Genomic DNA, 19,522 nt, shown 5'->3' with positions numbered 1-19,522 from the left:
GAGAATACCAGAAAGATGTTTACCTATATTTTATTGACTATGTAAAGACATTCGACTGTGTGGATCATAACAAATTATGGATAACATTGCGAGGAATGGGAATTCCAGACCACTTAATTGTGCTCATGAAGAACCTTTACATAGATCAAGAGGCAGTTGTTTGGACAGAACAAGGGGCTACTGCGTGGTTTAAAGTCAGGAAAGTAGTGCGTCAGGGTTGTATTCTTTCACCAAACCTATTTAATCTGTATGCTGAGCAAATAACATGAGAAGCTGGACTATATGAAGAAGAACGGGGCATCAGGATTGGAGGAAGACTCATTAACAACCTGCGTTATGCAGATGCCGCAACTTTGCTTGCTGAAAGTGAAGAGGACTTGAAGCACTTACTAATGAAGATCAAAGACCACAGCCTTCAGTATGGATTGCACCTCAACATGAAGAAAACAAAATCCTCACAACTGGACCAATGAGCAACATCATGATAAACGGAGAAAAGATTGAAGTTGTCAAGGATTTCATTTTACTTGGATCCACAGTTAACAGCCATGAAACCATCAGTCAAGAAATCAAAAGACGCATTGCATTGGGTAAATCTGCTGCAAAGGACCTCTTTAAAGTGTTGAAGAGCAAAGATGTCACCTTGAAGACTGAGGTTCCCCTGACCCAAGCCATGGTATTTTCAGTCACATCATATGCATTGGAAAGCTGGACAATGAATAAGGAAGACCAAAGACGAATCGATGCCTTTGAATTATGGTGTTGGCAAAGAATATTGAATATACCATGGACTGCCAGAAGAACGAATAAATATGTCTTGGAAGAAGTACAAGTAGAATGCTCCTTAGAAGCAAGGATGGCGAGACTGCATCTCACATACTTTGGACATGTTGTCAGGAAGGATCAGTCTCTGGAGAAGGACATCATGCTTGGCAAAGTACAGTGTCAGCGGAAAAGAGGAAGACCCTCAGGGAGGTGGATTGACACAGTGGCTGTAACAGTGGGCTCAAGCATAACAGCGATTGTAAGGCGCAGGACTGGGCAGTGTTTCGTTCTGTTGTGCATAGGGTTGCTATGAGTCGGAACTGACTCGATGGTACCTAACAACAACAACAACACGTTTAAATATCCTCTTATGCCTAATCTGTAGGTTCTCTCCGCACCCCTTTTTATTGTATCTAATAAGCATAATTACAAAAGACTTTATGAATTGGTACATATGTGCTAAAGAATAACAATGATTCTTAAACTTAGTACAGAATGTAATTAATTTTACAGAAGACAGTATGTACCTGCCAAGTGGGTACTTTGAAAATGAAATTGTGTTTTTGATTGTGCTAAACTGCTTGAAAATGTGATTCTCCAAAGCTTTCTTTCTCTTACAGTCAGGAAACAGTGATATGGAAATTAATTATGACTATGCACTTGAGGCTGGTTCTTCTTTTTTTTTTTTTTTAATTCAGATTTAAAAAACGAAGTTTCTTTGGGCCAAGAGCAATCATAAGATATTTGTATGCCCTGGATTTTAGATGGAAAAGGCCTACTAGTGGTAAGACTGAGTGAATGAATGACCACCTGTATGAGAAGTAACCTACTTTAGGGTACCTTTGTTTTTTACCTTTTTGGTACAAAGTGGCGTTTTTCTCTACAACCTCTATTCCCTCAGGATTGCAGTATAATGAGTTTGCATTATAGTTCAAAAACTCTAAATAGGAAGTGCTGATTTACTCTGACGATATTTCTCATTGAATGTCAAGTGCAAAATATCTGCAGTAGAACATTGTTAGGTACCTACTGATTAACAGCTTCACTGGTTTGCTAACATGCCATTCACAAACTTTGGATTCCCAGATATAATCTGGCCTGTACTGGCACTGGGCTGGATATAATCTCTTTTGGTTCTTGTCCTTGTCTTCTTTGATTTGAGTAATATGTTTCTGGAAAATACTGATTAAAAGAGTTTCCAGAAACAAATTTATTTATTGGTCGTGTGGGTGAAGATTTAGAGGAAAAGCCAAGTGTGGTCATTTTTGTCTGTTTATGTAGCAAGCATGCTAATTTAAGGATTTCCTTGAGATATGCTAGTTTGGAGCAGTGGCTTGGAGGAGGACAAGGTTATTAGAATTCTCTCTCTGCCTGTTCTAACCTATATATGTTTCTTTCAATTCAGATTCCTCTTGGGGACAGTTTCATCTTAAGATAAGTGGTTTGTTTAGGGCAGTGGTTCTTAAACTTTGGCACTCTTTGGATTCACTTGAAGGGTTTGTAAAAACCACATTGCTGGGCCCCATACCCAGAGTTTTTCTGGGGTGGGGCGCAAGACTTTGCATTTCCAACAAGTGCCCAGTTAATGCTGCTGCTACTGATCTAGGGACCACACGTCAGAAACCACTGTTTGGAACCTCGCCAAGTGGGAAGCATTTGCCTCTGGTTCAAGGTGTTGTTGGTGGTGGGGTGGTAGTTTGCTAGGGAGGGAGGTGGGAAAAGATTGAAGAATGCTGATCCTCTTGCTTAGTTACCTAGAAGTGTTCATTTCCGTATTCCTTCAGTGTGTCATAAAGTTAAAATTAGTGAAGTTGTTAATATTAATTACTTTTATTAATGAGAATCAGATCAAGTTAGGAAAGACAATAGATTTTATGGCTTTATAATATCAGTCTCCCTTTCCCCCTCTGGTTCTTGTGTTTTCCTTGGACCCTTTCCTTTCTCTCTCTGACCCCATGTAGTATGGCATGGATAACCCATTGTTGTCATGTTGATTCTGGCTCATAACAACCCTATAGGACAGACTAGGACTGCAGCATAGGCTTTTCAAGGCTTAATCTTTATGGAAGCAGACTGCGACATTGTTCTACAGTAGAGTATCTGGTGGGTTCAAACCACCAACCTTTCGGTTAGGAGCTGAGTGCTTAACCACTATCCCACCAGGCTAGCCACACTATAAGTGTCTTTCAGAAATGAGAGAAAAAGTGAAGCTGTATATCAAATTTCTTGGGAAAGCTGTGATGGCAATGAAGTTTTCATCCTTATAACAAAAACCTTATTCCTTTGATTTCAACCTATTCAGATTTTACAGCAGTTAGGATGTGCTTGGGCTGAAGTGTAACTTTGCAGTATTTTTAGTATTTGTAAAGAGTCTCCAAAGCAAATCAATGAGTTTAGGATATTGCTCAGGAAATTTAAATTACTTAATGAAAAACTGCTTTCAAATTATTTTAATACTACCATTTACATACAATCGATTTGATAATTACCAATCAGTCTTATCTATTCATTTGCATAAGATTAGTTCAAATTGTAATTATGATTAGGAGTACTAAAGCTTCATTGCCTTAAGAATATATTTACTTATGTTTCTCCATTAATTTGAACAGAACTTGTGCCCAGTTAGTCCAAAGAAATGGTTTTGTTTTTTAATGTAAAGTGCAAAACTGTTACTTACTCATCATTTTCTATTAGTTTCAAGCCCAGAATTATATGAGGGCATTCAAGTCTGTATCTGGTGTCTTTTGTGTTGGGTGGACATTAGAAACCTGGTATATGATTAAAGGAAGAAAATGTGGTTTTCAAAGGGGTTCTTTTAATTTTGCTCATAAAGCAGTTTTTTCAGATGTTACTTTCCTTTGGAAAATGCCTGTGCTCAAATTTTCCTGGACTAAAATACCCCCATCAGGTGAAGGATTTAAGAGATCTAGGCAATGCTTACTCAATGAAATGCAGCAGAGTGGAAAATATCCTGTCTTGTCAGCTCAAGAAAATTATAATTCTTCTGATCTAGAAATTAAAAGCAATTATAGTATTTAAAGAGCTGCTGTTGTGTAGACATTAAATTATTAAGAGTAGATTTTAGTCTTTTGTAAAATTATGTTTTAAAGTTTCTCTCCAAAGGAACTAAAGTCTGTAATCCAAAGAATTAACTGGGAGCAAACGTGAAGCTGCATCCTAACTAAAGTGCTTATTTTCAACCCTTGTCCTCTAGCTGTGAAGACCAGCCTGAGTCAGATCCTTGTGGATTAATGATGAATGCATTACTCAGCACCCTGTAGGGACTGGGTCAGACACCCTGGCTTCAAAAAGTTACTCTTTTGCTTAGTAAGCTTAGAAATTTCAGGTCCAACTGCAGAATGAAAGTTTAGTATTCTATTGATAACGTGGTCTACTTTAAAATGGCCTAACACTCTCCTAGGTGTCCCTCCTCTCTGTTCCTGTTTAGTAGTGCCTGAAATTATTGGCTGGATTGCCAGTGAATTTGACCTATAGTAGCTATATTGCCAGGGAAATTGGTTCCTATATAGTATTCCTGATGAAACCTATCCTTTGACTTAAATAAGAAGTTTAGCATGTTATGGGAGAACCAAACCAAAACCCTTTGCCGTTGAGTGGATTCTGACTCATAGCAATCCTATAGGACAGAGTAGAACTGCCCCATAGGGTTTCCAAGGAGCAGCTGGTGGATTCGAACTGGTAGCCTTTTGGTTAGCAGCCGAGCTTTACTCATTGCACCACCAGGGCTCCAGAAGAGACGTGCTTATTTTACTCTGGCAGAAGGAAATGAAGAGAAGTAAAGAAAGCCTGTGATACACCTATTTTGAGGCAAAAAATAGGAATCCTGGATCAGATTTCCTTTAGTGAGAAAGGTTTCTGATGGTAGTGTCAGCTAGAGAAGGGAACACTGGTGGCTTTTGGGGTTGGTGAGAATGAGTGGTGCTCTTAGGAGGGAGCAGAGGGCTGAATGAGAGGAGGGTGGGCCTGCATGCAGGGGTGGACTGTGCTGAAGGTGAAGAATGAGCCAGTCTTTGCAGGAGACAGGAAAAGAAAAGGACACCACTCAGTTAGGATATGTGTAGAATAGAGGACAGTGACAAAAGGTAAGGAGTGTATTAATTTTTATTATCTTAAAATAGAACCAGGCAAGAAGACTTAAACAATGTAGTTGAGATTTTACATACTTTCCATTTAACTGTGTTTATATTCCAACCTGGACTCTGGCAAAGTCTCCAGGAGAATCTTACTGTGTTTAAAACCATCATCACCATTCTCATTATCATCTGCTAGTGTTTATTAAGTGTACAACCAGGGTTGTTGTGCTTTTGAAAAGAAATCTTTAATTAGAATTCACTTTTGTTTTCCCAGGTAGCCCAGCCATGACCCATAGGAATCTAACTTCCTCCAGTCTGAATGACATTTCTGATAAACCAGAGAAGGACCAGGTAAGTAAAGAATTCTTGCCTCTTTGAATATATCTGAGATATACTGGGAAAAGATTAGAGGTTTCTTTCCTGACTTAAAGTGGACCATTATGAGCAGATGGACGCTGCACTTTCTCTGAGGGAAGGAGAAGCAGTATCTGAAGGGATTTGGAGCTTAGAAGATAAGAATTTGAGTCTTGACTCTAGTACTAGTAATGGTATTTGCATGGGGAATTACAGGTTTATTGTGAGGATTAAATGAGATAATGTATTTAAAAAGTGCTTTGGTAAACTATGAAAGGCTAAGAAATGCTAGCAATTGTTCACTTTTGAGGAATACTTCAGGTAAAGGTAATGATCATTAAGTTAGTCTTGTTAGCTGTATACTTATTTGTCTTTTAAAACATACACTAAGTGGCCTGTTTGAAACAAATGAAGAACAAATGGGTTTTGAATCTCTTTATCTGCGTTCTTTTAAAAAGGATGTGGTAGAAATGGGGCCATTTTCTCAGATAGTTATCTGTGGAAGGATATTATGTTTCCTGAGTACAGTGCACTGATAATTATAAAAGGATGCATCCTAAATAAGAAATCTCAAAGTTTCAAAGGAATGAAGAGAGGTATTTTTAAAATGATAGAAATCCTGACCTGTTCTCCGAGGGTCTTAGGGGGATGGCATTTATTGAAAGAGCAAGTAATTTGAAACAAGAATATCTGGTCTTGGTACTTGTTCTAAACCTATCTGTGTGATGTTGGACATCAATTTCCTCCTCTGCTAAATGGGAATAATAATATGTAACTCATCTCAGAAAATCAAGTATCTTCAAGTATCTTCTTATAACCTACTGATTTGTCCCTTGATACAATAGAAGAGTATGACTCTAGTTGGCCTCACACTTGATGTGCTAGTTAGGTATCATTCGTGTGAGCTTATTATTCTCTCTTTTTTTTTTTTAAAGGGGATTTTGATGTCAAGGTGTCTTCGAAGTTTCCTCTTTTCACACGTTGTTATTTAAAATAAAGCCGTATTTATGATAATGTCCCTCTTGAACTGGCAACACTCATAGTAGTGACAGAGGTTTATAGGCCTTGGTGAATTCTAAAAAGAAAAGATGAAATTATGCTCTTTCTTTTAAGTGGCTTTTGGATTCTTTCTACCCTCTTCTCACTAGTACCACCCTAGTTTTGGCCTTCTTGTCTCAAAGGGGATTGCTAGAAGGGCTGTTGGAACTACTCTCTTCTTTAATCATTTTCCCCCATTGAATACACATTTCATGTTATTGTCTTCTTATTTCTCCCCTGGCTCAAAAACTTCCAGTGGCTTTCTACCAAGTTTAAGTTCGGTATTCTCTATCTGACTTTTAAGATCCTCTGAAATTTGTTATTATCCTTATTTTACATTCCTCAGAAGAGGGACTCTCTGCTTCGATCTGGTCTAATTATTTTTACTTTCCTCCCCCCTTATTATCAGATTTATTCCTGTCTCCTCTAGGCCTCCTCCCCCTACCCCAAATGCTTTTTCCGCTAATGTGGTTTGCTCTCCTCCATTTCATCTGCCTACCTCTTGAAATGATAAAGGAGACAAAAAGTTAAATATTGGATGCATTGTAGGTATATACCTGTAGTGGAAAAGGGGAAACTCAGGACACTAGAACTCGTTGAAAATTTCACACAGAGCTAGCTTGCACATTTTCGCTCTTTGCAATATTTACCAAGCAGCGTTCTGATTATTTATTTGCTTTCTTTTGAAAAGAACGTGGTAGAAATGGGGCTTTCCCAGATAGTTGGATATCTGTGGAAGGGTATTATGTTTCATGACTATAGGGGTCTTGATATTGGATAAGGCACTGTACCAATTAGGTTTCGGAATATCTTGTAGACAGACCTTTTAAAGAAGGCTTCTTTTATCAGGGGAAGCTCTCCTCTTATCAGAAAACAGCTGGTAATGCTGGCTGAAAGAAATTTCTTACTGTCTTGTGTGTCTTCATAACTGAACACATGAAGAAATTTGATGTCTTAAGATGCATATTACATAAGATTTTTATTCTTGTGTTAGAAGGAATGTGTTGGAACACTATGTTTTTGAGGTGTTGATTCTAATATAAAACCTCTGTGGTTACGGTCCTTAAAATCAGAATCTTTGAGGCTGATCACCAGCATTTTATAGGAATCAAGGTCCATGTTAAGATGAAGCCAGAAAGAATTTAGGAGTTTGTTGTTTGTGTTTTCAAAGCCAGCAGATGCAGGCTGTTGAGCATAACGTTATAAGAGGACCTGTCCATCTACACTGCATCTATTACAGTAAAAAAAAAAAAGCCACAGTTAATCCAATGAGTTCCTCCTCCCAAAAAGAGGAAGAAACTCCATCTTTAGCTTTCTATCACAGGGCTTGAAGAGAAGCCGTATAACTTACCTGTGATCTCTCTTAACACTGAGTAGAGTAGAAATGCAAACTAATGTTTCTAGTTTTTATTAGTATTTTACTGACTTCAATCCCAATATTCCTGGATCATTTTAGGGTGAGAAGAAGAAAATGGACTTGCAAATAAGATGAAATTATGGAAAAAACAAAGACACACACACAAAAAACCCAGGGCTTTTATTTTTCTAACTTTTTTTTCTCCCCCTCTGGGTAGGGAAAAAAGGTTGCCAAGCTCAAATTTGTTTTGAAAAAGCTTTCATAATTAATTAGCCAATGTCCTGGAAGTGAGCTTGGCAGTGAAGTCAAACTTGTCCTGTGTATGTGTCCAAGTTGGCCCCAAAAACTTCATCTGACCACAACAGGAGTTTCTGATTGACTGCTTATTCTGCCTGGATACAATGTGAACAGTTGTGATGGTGTCTTGCAACTTCCTGGAGCTATTTAACTTCCCAGTAGCCCAAGAGATGGGTTTAAATGTTCAGAGTTATGAAAGGGAACGGAATTTCTCTTTCTGACAGCTACATAGGGGCAAAATTTGAGGCCATTTTTTTTTTGAGATGCTGTTTTGGGAAAAGAGAAGAAACAAATCTTTGGCCAGCACACTTTTTCTTCCTAGCTCTGCCAAACCTACGTACTTAGGATTTCAGTAGCCGCTGCTTTATTGAGAAATAGCTCAAAATAGTTAACAGCAGAAGAAGAGCATAGCCAAAATTTAGGTGATTCAGTGCTTAAACAATATTCAAATTTGGATGTTGTATTTATTAAGCAAAAAAACACCTGGGGAGAATTAGATTTAAAAAATTCATCTGGACTCATCTATTTGTTAACCTACATAAATAATCTCTTCTATTTTGTTGCTATGGAGGATTTCTTTTTTTTCATTATCCAGTTGTCTTCCCCAATTAGCTTCGATTGATTTATCTCTCCTTATTCCTTTTGTGTTTTTTTAAATGTTTACAAGTGCAATGATGCTTATCAGAGGTGGTGGTTTCAGTTACACAATTTTCATGTTGAGTATGGAATCGGCTGTGAGGACAAGAAAGTTCATCTTTCTCATCATTTTACCTTTTAGCTTTAACTCTCCTGTAGAAGTATTATTGGACTGACAACAGTGGCTGCAACAACGGGCTCAGATATAGCAACGGTTGTGAGGATGGTGCAGGATCAGGCCAACATTTCTTTCTATTATGTATAAGAGTACTGTGAGTCATGGCAGACTCAACAGCACTGAACAACAGCAGTGACAGAAGTGCTATGGTTAGTGGTGCAATGTCTTCAAAAGGGCTTGACTTTTTTTTCTTCCAAGTTTATCAATAATGCAATAACGTCTCACAACTGCATGTACAATTTTAAGTGAACCTGCAGTCTGTAGATGGCAGTGGATGTAGGAGATGTAGAAATACCTTGAAGATTCTCAGGGAGGCACTTAAGGCTTATATAACCTTGTAATCTCCTCATCTGGTTATGACTTCCATGATATTGATTATTTAGCTAGCTTATCTGAGAACGTATCCCATAGGTCTCCTGGTGGCATTTGGCCTAAGGTTAATTTCTGAAGTATATTATAATCATTTTTCAGCACCATTCTATTGCCTATTATATTAAAATATGCTTGGCTGCCTTAATTCCTATTTTTGAAGTCTTGGTCTTGTGCAGAAATAGAAAACCTAGATTTAACTATTTTGTCAAAGAATAAGAAGATGAAATTGTTAAGCTGTGTACAAGTTTGAAATTGCTGAACCATGACTTCCTTAAAATAAAATATAGAAAGAAGCATTCTGTAATTGAAGACTCCTAATCATTTTCAGGAAACCCTGGTGGCATGTATAATACAGGAGTGAGTCAAGTAAATTCAGCTGGGATGACTTTTTCATCTTTTTGAAGGTATATTTCTATCCCAAGGCCCACAAAAAGCTTCCATTAGCCTTAATACTATTTCATATTCACAGCAACAGATAAGTAAATAGCGCCTCCTTTTCTTTTTCACAGCTCAGCCAGAAACCCCTGCAATTCACACTGAGTACTGGGTGGTCTCACTCCACTCCTCAGGGAAGGTGCAGTGGCTAAGACAGGCTCAGACATCCTAGGTTCTAACAATACTCTAGCATGTTTTCAGTGACCAGTGAAGTACTGGTGTGTCAGGAGAGCTCCAAGCTTTTCCAAGATGTGAAATCTCTGGATTTCACATCTGTGAAAATCTGAGAACAAAGGCATGTTGTGAGGAGGTGGTTACAGTAGATTGACATCATTAGTTCAATTTTGGCAACTGCAGTGAGTTTCCCTGTGGATTAGCAGCTACAGCTATCCTTCCACTGGTGTCCTTGATGGGAATTTGTACTGCCATTGCAATGCTTATCTTCCAGGCCCTTTTAAAAGGGATAGTTTGTTATTTAGATAATTAAGCAAAACTGATGTTTGTCGTCACCTTTTCTTTCTCTGCAAGACGTTCTTCCTTCCACCTTACACTCTCTCTCATATTCTTAAAGCTTTAACGATTGATGGTTATTCGTAAGTCTGTGAGAAGCACTGATACTAACACTGATTTCAAAAACCTGGGTATGTTAAAATTGGGACAGTTGAATTTTCCTGTTTTTATAATATTATACTTCTTTGAAAGTCTTTTATCTTAATCAGAAGACTAGCGTTCATTTGAAAACAGTTCTGTGTCAGCTTTAAAATGAAGTGAATAAACTTATGTCAGAAGTAAGCCGGGCCCTATCTTGTATTTTCAGGTAAGAAAAAGAGGAGTGTTGTGTAAAATTTTAGAACTGTGCTTTCAAGTAACTGTTCAGCTGCTATAAATTTGAACTTCTGTATCACTCTATTATTGCCTACTACTATGGTTTGAATTCCTTCATCATTCATTCATTTATTCAAAAAGTATATTCTATGCTAAACTGCATTCTTAGTGGTAGGGTTCCAGAGGTGAATGAAACAGGTAAATCTTCTGACTCATGCACTTTCCACCCTCTTTGGAGAGGCTTAGAAAATCAACAACAAAAATGAGTAAATAAATGAATAGCATAATTTCACATAGTAATAAGTAGTATCTTGAAAATAAAGCAGGAGAAGCACAGGAAAGCTATTTTAGGTAGGAGGATTAGCCATACAGGAGAAGATCTGGGAGAAGAGGTTTCTAGACTGAGCAAAATGCAAGAGTAAAGGCCTAAAGTGAGAAATGAGAATGGTGTATTTAAGAAACAGGGGTTGTTCTGGGCGGGGGCCGCGGTGGGAGGGAGGCCTGGAGCAAAGGCAGCATGTGTGTAGCTGTAGAAGAGGTGAGGGGACGAGGTAGGGGGCTTTTCTGTTTTATTTTAATGCAGTGGGTGCCATTATAGAATATTTACCAGGAAAGTTGTATGCTCTAATTTATGTTTTAAAAAGGTCGCTGGAGATGCTCTGTGGCCAGAGGAAGGAATTTGCTAATGGCCTGGATCATCTGGTTTTGTTCCTATGATTATGTATTGTGTGAGCACCTCAGTGCATTAAACTGAGAGCTTAGGAGACTCAATAGACAATTTCATAATGTATTTGCAGTAGACATCTAGATCTTACTCCGATTTGCAAAGGAAGTTCTTTTGTTCCCTAGAAGTATTGTAAGAAAGAAAAGTAGTTTCTTAGTTAAAATATTTTTCATTTAAAAATTGTCTCATTTATGCAATAGAAGTGTACTAAGGCCACAGAGTGCAGGAGATGGGGTTTTTGAGTGATGGTGCTTGTCCCTCCCATCCACCTGTGGGTGTTATAGTTGGCTGACATCAGACATGCCAGCCCGGGTGAAACATATGACTCATGAAACCTTCACTGGGGCCTTTCTGAGGAACGGCAACAATGACAAGCACCTTGGTCTTCATGGTTCAGAAAGGAGCATTGGGGTGTGTAGGAATAGGACAGAGCCCCCAGAAGGGAATCCTGTGCATCCCTCTTCCCTATAACTGTGAAAGAATTGGACTCCTGGAGCACCGAAGAGGTGTTCGTATATTCAGAATCTAACAAAAGAAATTGCAGCTATTACATATCTTAAATGATAAACTGGCATATTTTATGTTTGATGTCACCTCTTTTTCTCTTTTGAATATGTAGACTTTCTGCCTGTATTCTGTTCAACAACTGTACTTAGGACATATTGCAGAGAGTGGTGGAATGCCATCAACAATTAGTTTTTGGTAGAGCTGTACTCTAATGTCACAGGTTACCTACCTCTGACCAAGACCTCCTTTAAAGATTTTTTTTCTCCTCTTGAAAGTAGCAAATTATTACAAAACCAGAAAGTAGCAATACTTAATGATGAACAACAACATAAAACAAAAAACCTTTGTAATAGTTATAAATATGTACATATAATCATTTGTTACCTGGTGGCGTAGTGGTTAAGAATTTGGCTGCTAAACAAAAGGTTGGCAGTTCAAATCCACCAGGCACTCCTTGGAAACCCTGTGGGACAGTTCTGCTCTGTCCTATAGGGTCACTATGAGTTGGAATTGACTTGATGGCAATGTGTTTAGTTTTTTAATAGTAAAATGCTGGAGCCCTGGTGGCACAGTGGTTAAGCATTCAGGTGCTAACTAAAACGGTGGCAGTTTGAATCAACTAGCCATGCTGTGGAAACCTTATGGGGCAGTTCTACTCCGTCCTGTAGGGTCACTGTGAGTCAGGATGGACTTGAAGGCAATTTTTTTTTTTTAACAGTAAAATGTTATTATTTATAATATTTTTTTAAACTTTAGTTTTTTTCTGATTCAGAATTATACAAAGTTATTTTAAAAATTCAAACAAACCAAAAGCGAATAGAAAGGAAAAGTTCTTGAGATCTCACCCTTCAAAATAACCACCGTTAGCAGTTTGGTGTAACATCTTCTAGACTTTTTTTGATGCATAAATATTTACGTATATTTATATATACAGGATGGATTCCTGGTGGCATGGTGGTTAAGCTCTCAGAAGTTATGGCACTCTGCTTCAGTAAAGATTACAGCTTTGGAAACCCTGTGGGGCAGTTCTGTGTCCTACAGGGTCACTGTGAGTCAGAATCGACTCAAAGGCAATGAGTAGTGTGGTGATACATACAGGAGCCCTGGTGGTGCAATGGTTAAAGAGCTCAGCAGCTAACTAAAAGGTTGGTGGTTCCAACCCGCCAGCCACTCCACAGGAGAAAGGTGTGGCAGTCAGCTTTGGTAAAGATTACAGCTTGGAAACCTTATGGGGCAGCTCTCGTATGTCTTAATAGGGTTGCTATGAGTTGGAATTGATTTGATGGCAGTGGGTTTTATGGTGATTGTAGGGTTAAGCACTTGGTTGCTAACCAAAAAGTTGGTGGTTTTCAGCCCACCCAGTGGCTCTTCCAGAGAAAGACCTGGTGATTTGCTTCCATAAAGATTACAGCCAAGAAGACCCTATTGGGCAGTTTTAGTCGGTCACATGGGGTCACTACGAGTCAGAATCAATTCCATGACACCCAACAACAGACTATCTATGAATATTTGTTTATAGTATGTGAGCATTCTTTAATGAGTATTTCTGGAGGAGAATTTTTTATTAAGTGTAATTGCTGGGTCACAGTGTATTGCCAGTTATCTTCCAAAGAGATTACACCACTTTGTGCCCTAGATCTTTTAAACACTTTAATAAATCCTCCTACACTGCTAGGAGACTGTTTGCCAGTCAGATTTCAGTTTCTGCTTTATGATTCACGACACTAAAAGCTTAGTGACTCAATTAAAGTGAAAAGAATCTCTGTAACTAGCATCTGGCACCTGGTTCACTTTGGGGACTTTCTTCAGAAGCTTAATATATCCAGGCTAAAACTGGGTGTATTCTCCTGGTCTGACTGAATCTCCTAGCTGGCTAAACTCACCCATTGCCATGGAGTCAATTCCAACTCACAGTGACTGTGTAGGACAGTGTAGAACTGCTTCATAGGGTTTCCAAGGTTGTAAATCTGTACAGAAGCAGACTGCCACATCTTTCTTCCATGGAACCGCTGTGGGTTTGAACCACTGACCTTTTGGTTAGCACCTGAGTGCTTAACCACTGTGCCACCAGGGGTCCTCTTAACTGGCTAATCTGCCTATATTCTGAGGTCAAGAAGTGAAGACTACAGGGACTGTAGACTCGGCACCTGTGTGTTATTGCTTCTGCTGAAGGTGTTTGCTGTTCCCAGCTCTGAGAGAAATCCTTCTAGCTTTGTTGGAATTTCCTTGGCAACCAAAAATGGCTTCATCTCAAGAACCCTTCTTGGTGGTCAGCATTTGGAACAAAAAGGAAAATTGCAAGAAGAGTTGGACAAATGTTCTCTCTGAAGGGCTATTCAACACTTCTGCAGCTTGGCTCTGTATCACCCTCCTTCTTCCTTACTCTACCCCCCAAGAGAATTTTATGTGAACTAAGTTAGTTAAATAAATTTTTTTTTTTTTTTTTTACCTTATCTGAAAATGATTTGTTAGGAGCTTTGAAGGAGTGTTGACATCTTGTCATCTGGGACCGCTAATAGAGACAGGCAAACCATTCTGTACATGTTGGGGAGTATTTGCAGATTCTGTTGCTCCCCTATTTCCCTCTCAGAGAATCTCTGCAGAGTAGATTTATGAAGAGGCCTTGTCATGAAAGGAAGCTATTCTTGCTCTTCTTCAGAAAGAAAAGGGCTTCCCACTGTTTCCAGCTCGCTTGTCTGATTGATCCAGTGGGTAGTTGCTTTATTTGCCTCAGCAGAATCTCATGACCTTATCAATCACCAGCCGAGCTTCCTGATTTCTCCGTGTGGTACCACCAGTGGTCTGGTTTCACTCCTTGGAACTGAACTAAAACGAAAACAACCACGCTTCCTGTTCTGCTGCTGCTGTGTTAAAAGGGCAGTGGTAATTTTTCTATGATCTGAGAGCCAGTGGTTAATAACACCAAGCTGACACTCTCATCTATCAGTGTTCTACGGTGTATACATAATGGAGGCTAGAAAGTTGCTGAGTCATTGTATAGGGGGCCATCATAATAGCTTTGAACTTTCAAAATTAGTTGCCCTGCTGATCATTCTATGGCTGTACCTGATAGTATGAAAACCCTTGTGAGGTAGTGGTTAAGAGCTATGGCTGCTAACCAAAAGGTCAGCAGTTTGAATCTTCCAGCTGTTCCTTGGAAACCAAGTGGGGCGGTTCTGCTCTGTCCTATAGGGTCGCTATGAGTTGGAATCGACACCAACAGATATGGGTACCTGATACTATTGAGTCCTACGTATATATATATTTTTCCTATATAAAAAACAATAATTAACAATAACTAACATAGATTGGGCACTTACTTACACTAATGCTTTGGGGTTGGTACTATCAACCCTATTTTAAGTATGAGCACATTTGAGGCACAAAGAGATTAAGTAATTTTCCTAAAGTTAGACAACATCTAGGTGATGGAGCTGCATTCTGGCCTGTCCCATTAATGAAGATTAAGAACTGTGCCTATATGGATTAGGGTCTATGTTAAGTCACCACAGTGACCTATAAATTTTCTGGTCTTCCGTTTATTTTTGAGACACACATCAATAGGCTGAGCACCAACATTACCATTAAAACAAATTTTAAGAATTCTTAAGGTTAAAATTGCCACAGTGGTTAAAAGACTCAATGAACCAACGTTTGTTGCGTGCCTATTAGGGTCCATACCCTGGGTGGGATTGATGGAGGTCAGTGAGAGGAAAACATGAGGCTGACCAAAAAAAAAAGTGTAATATATGATCTCAGATTGTGAATGTGTATTGAGCTGGGGAGACAAGTACACTGTGTGGTGCTGACAGTGAAGTGCAGCAGGAGTTCAGCAAAAGGCAAGATAAATCTGTGGGCTGGAGCAGTCAGTCAAAGAGAAATGAGGGACTTTAGAAGCATATTTCTGTTTTAGAGAAAATAAACAACAGAAGAGTTTTAGCTGTAATAAAACATTCTTCCTTGGAGAAAGAGGTGAGAAATAGAAATAAAGTGGAAGGTAACTGCATTTTAACAATACAAGCGAATGACTTGGTTCATCCGGTAAATGGAAAATAATGTGACTTTTGGAGCCCTGGTGGCATAGTGGTTAAGATCTTGACTGCTAACCAAAAGGTCGGCAGTTCTCTCTCCTTGGAAACCCTACGGGGGTGTTGTACTCTGTCCTATACGGTCGCTATGAGTCGGAACTGACTTGATGGCATCTAACAACAACGTGACTTCTAAAATTCTTTGAAATATCAGCCAAAAATCCCCCAAATCTGATGAAAGTATGACAAGATTTCAATGTTAATTTTTTTTTGGTAGAGTCACTTGTATTAGCAAATTTAGCATAGTTGACTTGTCTACAGACCATACTTTACGTGCTTTCCTGAAATGCTTGTCGCTCAACTTTGAGGCTGTTCAATATTCACTCTCACTGTAGATATAGATGGAGCCCTGGTGGTGCAGTGGTTAAGAGCTAGACTGCTAACCAAAAGGTTGGCAGTTCAAATCCACCAGCTGCTCCTTGGAAACCCTGTGGGGGCAGTTCTACTCTGTCCTATAGAGTCGCTATGAATTGGAATGGACTTGATGACAATGGGTTTAATCTACTTTTCAAAGTCCACCTTTTCTTCAAGATGTGAGTCAAGTGCTACTTTTTCCTTACATCCATTCTTGAACATTCCCGCTCAAGCTCATTACTTCTGTCTCTGAATTTCTGTACCACCTACTACTTACTGTTTGCATCGTCAATTTTTACTTAACATAGCCTCACTTTTTGCTGCTGTTTTCTTCTGTGCGTACCTCATCTCCTCTACTTTGAAGTCAGAGGCTCTAGGGAGGAGGAGTCTCGTGTGTGTTGGTTGTTGATGATGATGACTAATCAGAATCAGCTTCTACTTATCCTTTCTCTCAGGACTGTTTTTTTTTTTTAAGGCTGTGAAAATGACTATGAGTTTCTCAGAGATAGGTCATTTCTCAAAATATTGCTGTTGTCTCATCTTTTCATTCTGGCAGCTCTTTAAAAATTAGTATTTCTTATCATGATCACTAACATAGTGTTAACCTGTTGCTTGAAATGCACATGTAAATGCTAACATTTCAAATATAGTTTGGTCTTTCTTTTGTTAAAATCCCCTTTACACATTTTTCTCATAATGAGAGCTCACTGAACACACTTAACTGGCTGATTGACATAGTTTAAAGAAAACATACAATCTTTCTTTTTCTTTAGTTAAAACAAAGTGTAGTGTGTTTTAACATAACGATATGTAGACATATTGGAAAAACCAGCTGTCAGCACAGAAAGATGTTCTATTGCAGGACATGGTGTTACTAAGCTTTCCCAACCATTAAAAAAAAAAAAAAAACCATACCCATGGCCATTGAGTTGATTCCGATTCATAGCAACCCTATAGGACAGAGTAGAATTGCCTCAGTGTTTCCAAGGAGTGGCTGGTGGATTTGAACTGCTGACCTTTTGATTAGCAGCCAAGCTCTTAACCACTGTGTCACCTGGGTTCCATAGCACGTTTCAAATTATAGACCATTCAACATTCTGCTTTTACTGTCTAAACTCCCATGTTGTAAAACCTCATTGAAGAAATAATAGGAGAAGAGGATTTAAATCAATGAGCTACTTCATTTTGTATGAGATGATATAGTATGAAATTAGGGGTAAAGCTGATCAAACATGCAATGAATTTATCACTGAATGAGATTTATCGTTGAATCCACTTGATGGCAATGCATATGCATGTTATGGAGCCCTGGTGGTTTGAATCCACCAGCTACTGCATGGGAGCAAGATGTGGCAGAGCACTTCTGATAAGATTTACAGCCTTGGAAACCCCGTGGGGCAGTTCTCTGTTCTGTAGGGTCACTATGAGTCAAAACTGACTCGACGGCAACAGGTTATACATGTTATAGAAGTCCCTGCCTGGAGCACATGGTTAGGTACTGGTCTACTAACTGAAGTGTTGGTAGTTCAGATCCCCCCAGAGCTGTCTCAGAAGTAAGGCCTGGTGATATGCTTCCAGAAAGTTACAGACTTGAAAACTGTATAGAGTGCAGTTCTGTACTGCACACATGGGGTCATCATGAGTCAGAATTGAATATTCTTGGATCTTTACTAATAATGCTGTCCTTAGAATCCAAACTATAAAAAATGTATAAATGAAACAGGGTTATAATAATGTATGTTCGCCCCAACTCATGGTGATCTTGTGTGTAACATTGCCAGATCCTGCCACATTTCCATGATCTTTGATATCTTTGAGCCTATTACAGCTGTTATGCAAGTTTTATTGAAATAATAAAAAAAGGAAAAAATGAACATAAAGGGCTTCTTACAAGGTCCTCGCCTTTCTAATGTTATAAAAAAAAAATACTAGGGATTATATGTCCCTATGCGTGTATACTTTTAATCTGTGCCTTCTTGGTCTAAACCATGCTATGAGCTTTACTGTCTTCATTATACTGTCTAAACTCCCATGTTGTAAAACCTCATTGTAGAAATAATAGGAGAAGAGGATTTAAATCAAAGGAATAAAAGACTTAGAGCCATTTCAGAGTTTTCTGGATAGCAGAGAAATGTGTTTTTGCTTGATGCAGTAGAAACGCCTGGGTTTTATAATCCTAGAGATGTTGGTTAAAATCTTGGCCTCTTTCGTTATTAACTGATCTTGGGCAGGTACTTAATGTCCCTGGGATTTAAATTTCTCCTTGAGATAATGCAGGTAAAAATCCTGTCTCCTGATGTTCTTATGAGAATGAAATGAAATCATGTATCTGAAATACTAAGTGCTTAATAAATGTTATCCCTTTCCACACCCTCTATTTCTGACTCTGTGTGAATAGGGGGAATGGGAGAAAACATGAAACAAAAAGTAGCCTGGGGAAAATGAAGCAGGTAAAATAAGTGAGGCAACATATTTTAACTGCTGGAGAGGTTCAAGGGGAAGTAGCGAAGTAGAACACTGGGGTATTTTTGTTTTTACTAGAATAGATTTTAATTTAGAACAATTCTACTTTAAATGGTTTTCATAGGAGTATGCAGGTAAAATTTAATGATAGTTGTGTTTTCCCTTCCCCCTCTTCTTTCCTGAGAATAACAAACCTCTGTACCAGCTTACAGTACTACCTTAAGAATTATTTTTACATTCACAAATTTTTAAGCTTTTAAAATCTGAGGATATGCACAGCCGACAAAGCGCTGTGGGGTATGTAGATTATGTAAGATGGACCCTGCACTGAAAGAGTGTGTCACTCTCTGCTTAAGCCTTTTGATGGCTTCCCATTGCCCTGCAATGGAGCTCAGAGCTCTTCTCATGGCCTTTAAAGCCTGTGTTCTACTGCCTAATGTCTCTCTCCAAAGTCATTTTGCAAGATTTTCTCACTTGCTGACTTTACTATGATGACACAGGTTTTCTTTTAGTTCCACTAACTTGCTAGTCTCACTCTTGCTTTAGGGCTTTGCATCTGCTGTTCCTCTGCTTTTCCTGCCTAGGCAACTGGTACTCACGCTCACTGGAAATGTTACCTCTTTAAGGAAGTTTTCTCTGACTTCCCAGTCTAGTCTAGGGCCTGCTGTCCTTATACATTATGCTTTTCCTTCCTAACACATATACCACAACTGCCATCAAATAGTGTGTATTTTAATTTCTGGTTAAATGTTTGTCTTCATCAACAGATCATTTGCTCCCAAATTGAAGAGATGATGTGTGGCACACACTGGCTCATGGGCTACGTTGGCCTGCAGCCTGTTTTTGTATGGCTCTCAAGCTAAGAATGGTTACTGTTTTAATGCTTGTTAAACAAACAAACAAACAAGAATATGCAACGGAGACTATATGTGGCCTGCAAGTCTATTTAGTCCTTCACAGAGGAAGCTTGGCAAACCATGATGTAAATCACTGCTACATGGGTTGAATAGAAGAACATAAGTATGTGTTACATAC

At 38.8% G+C, this 19,522-nt stretch overlaps 1 protein-coding gene across 3 annotated transcripts in view; it reads left to right on the top strand.

Annotated features, from left to right (window-relative positions):
- SLC4A4 (solute carrier family 4 member 4) overlaps nucleotides 1-19,522 on the top strand; it is a 392,825-nt gene that overhangs the window by 214,687 nt on the left and 158,616 nt on the right. For all 3 annotated transcript variants that reach the window (XM_064285722.1, XM_064285721.1, XM_064285720.1), the window contains one exon: nucleotides 5,134-5,210. In XM_064285722.1, the coding sequence (XP_064141792.1) occupies nucleotides 5,134-5,210 (77 nt within the window). The remainder of the gene's footprint in view (nucleotides 1-5,133; nucleotides 5,211-19,522) is intronic.

The sequence above is a fragment of the Loxodonta africana genome, chromosome 5 (genome assembly GCF_030014295.1).
Source record: "Loxodonta africana isolate mLoxAfr1 chromosome 5, mLoxAfr1.hap2, whole genome shotgun sequence".
NCBI classification, from domain to species: Eukaryota; Metazoa; Chordata; class Mammalia; order Proboscidea; family Elephantidae; genus Loxodonta; species Loxodonta africana.
The sequence above is the reverse complement of the archived record's forward strand: the minus strand, read 5'-3'. Positions and strand labels throughout refer to the sequence as shown.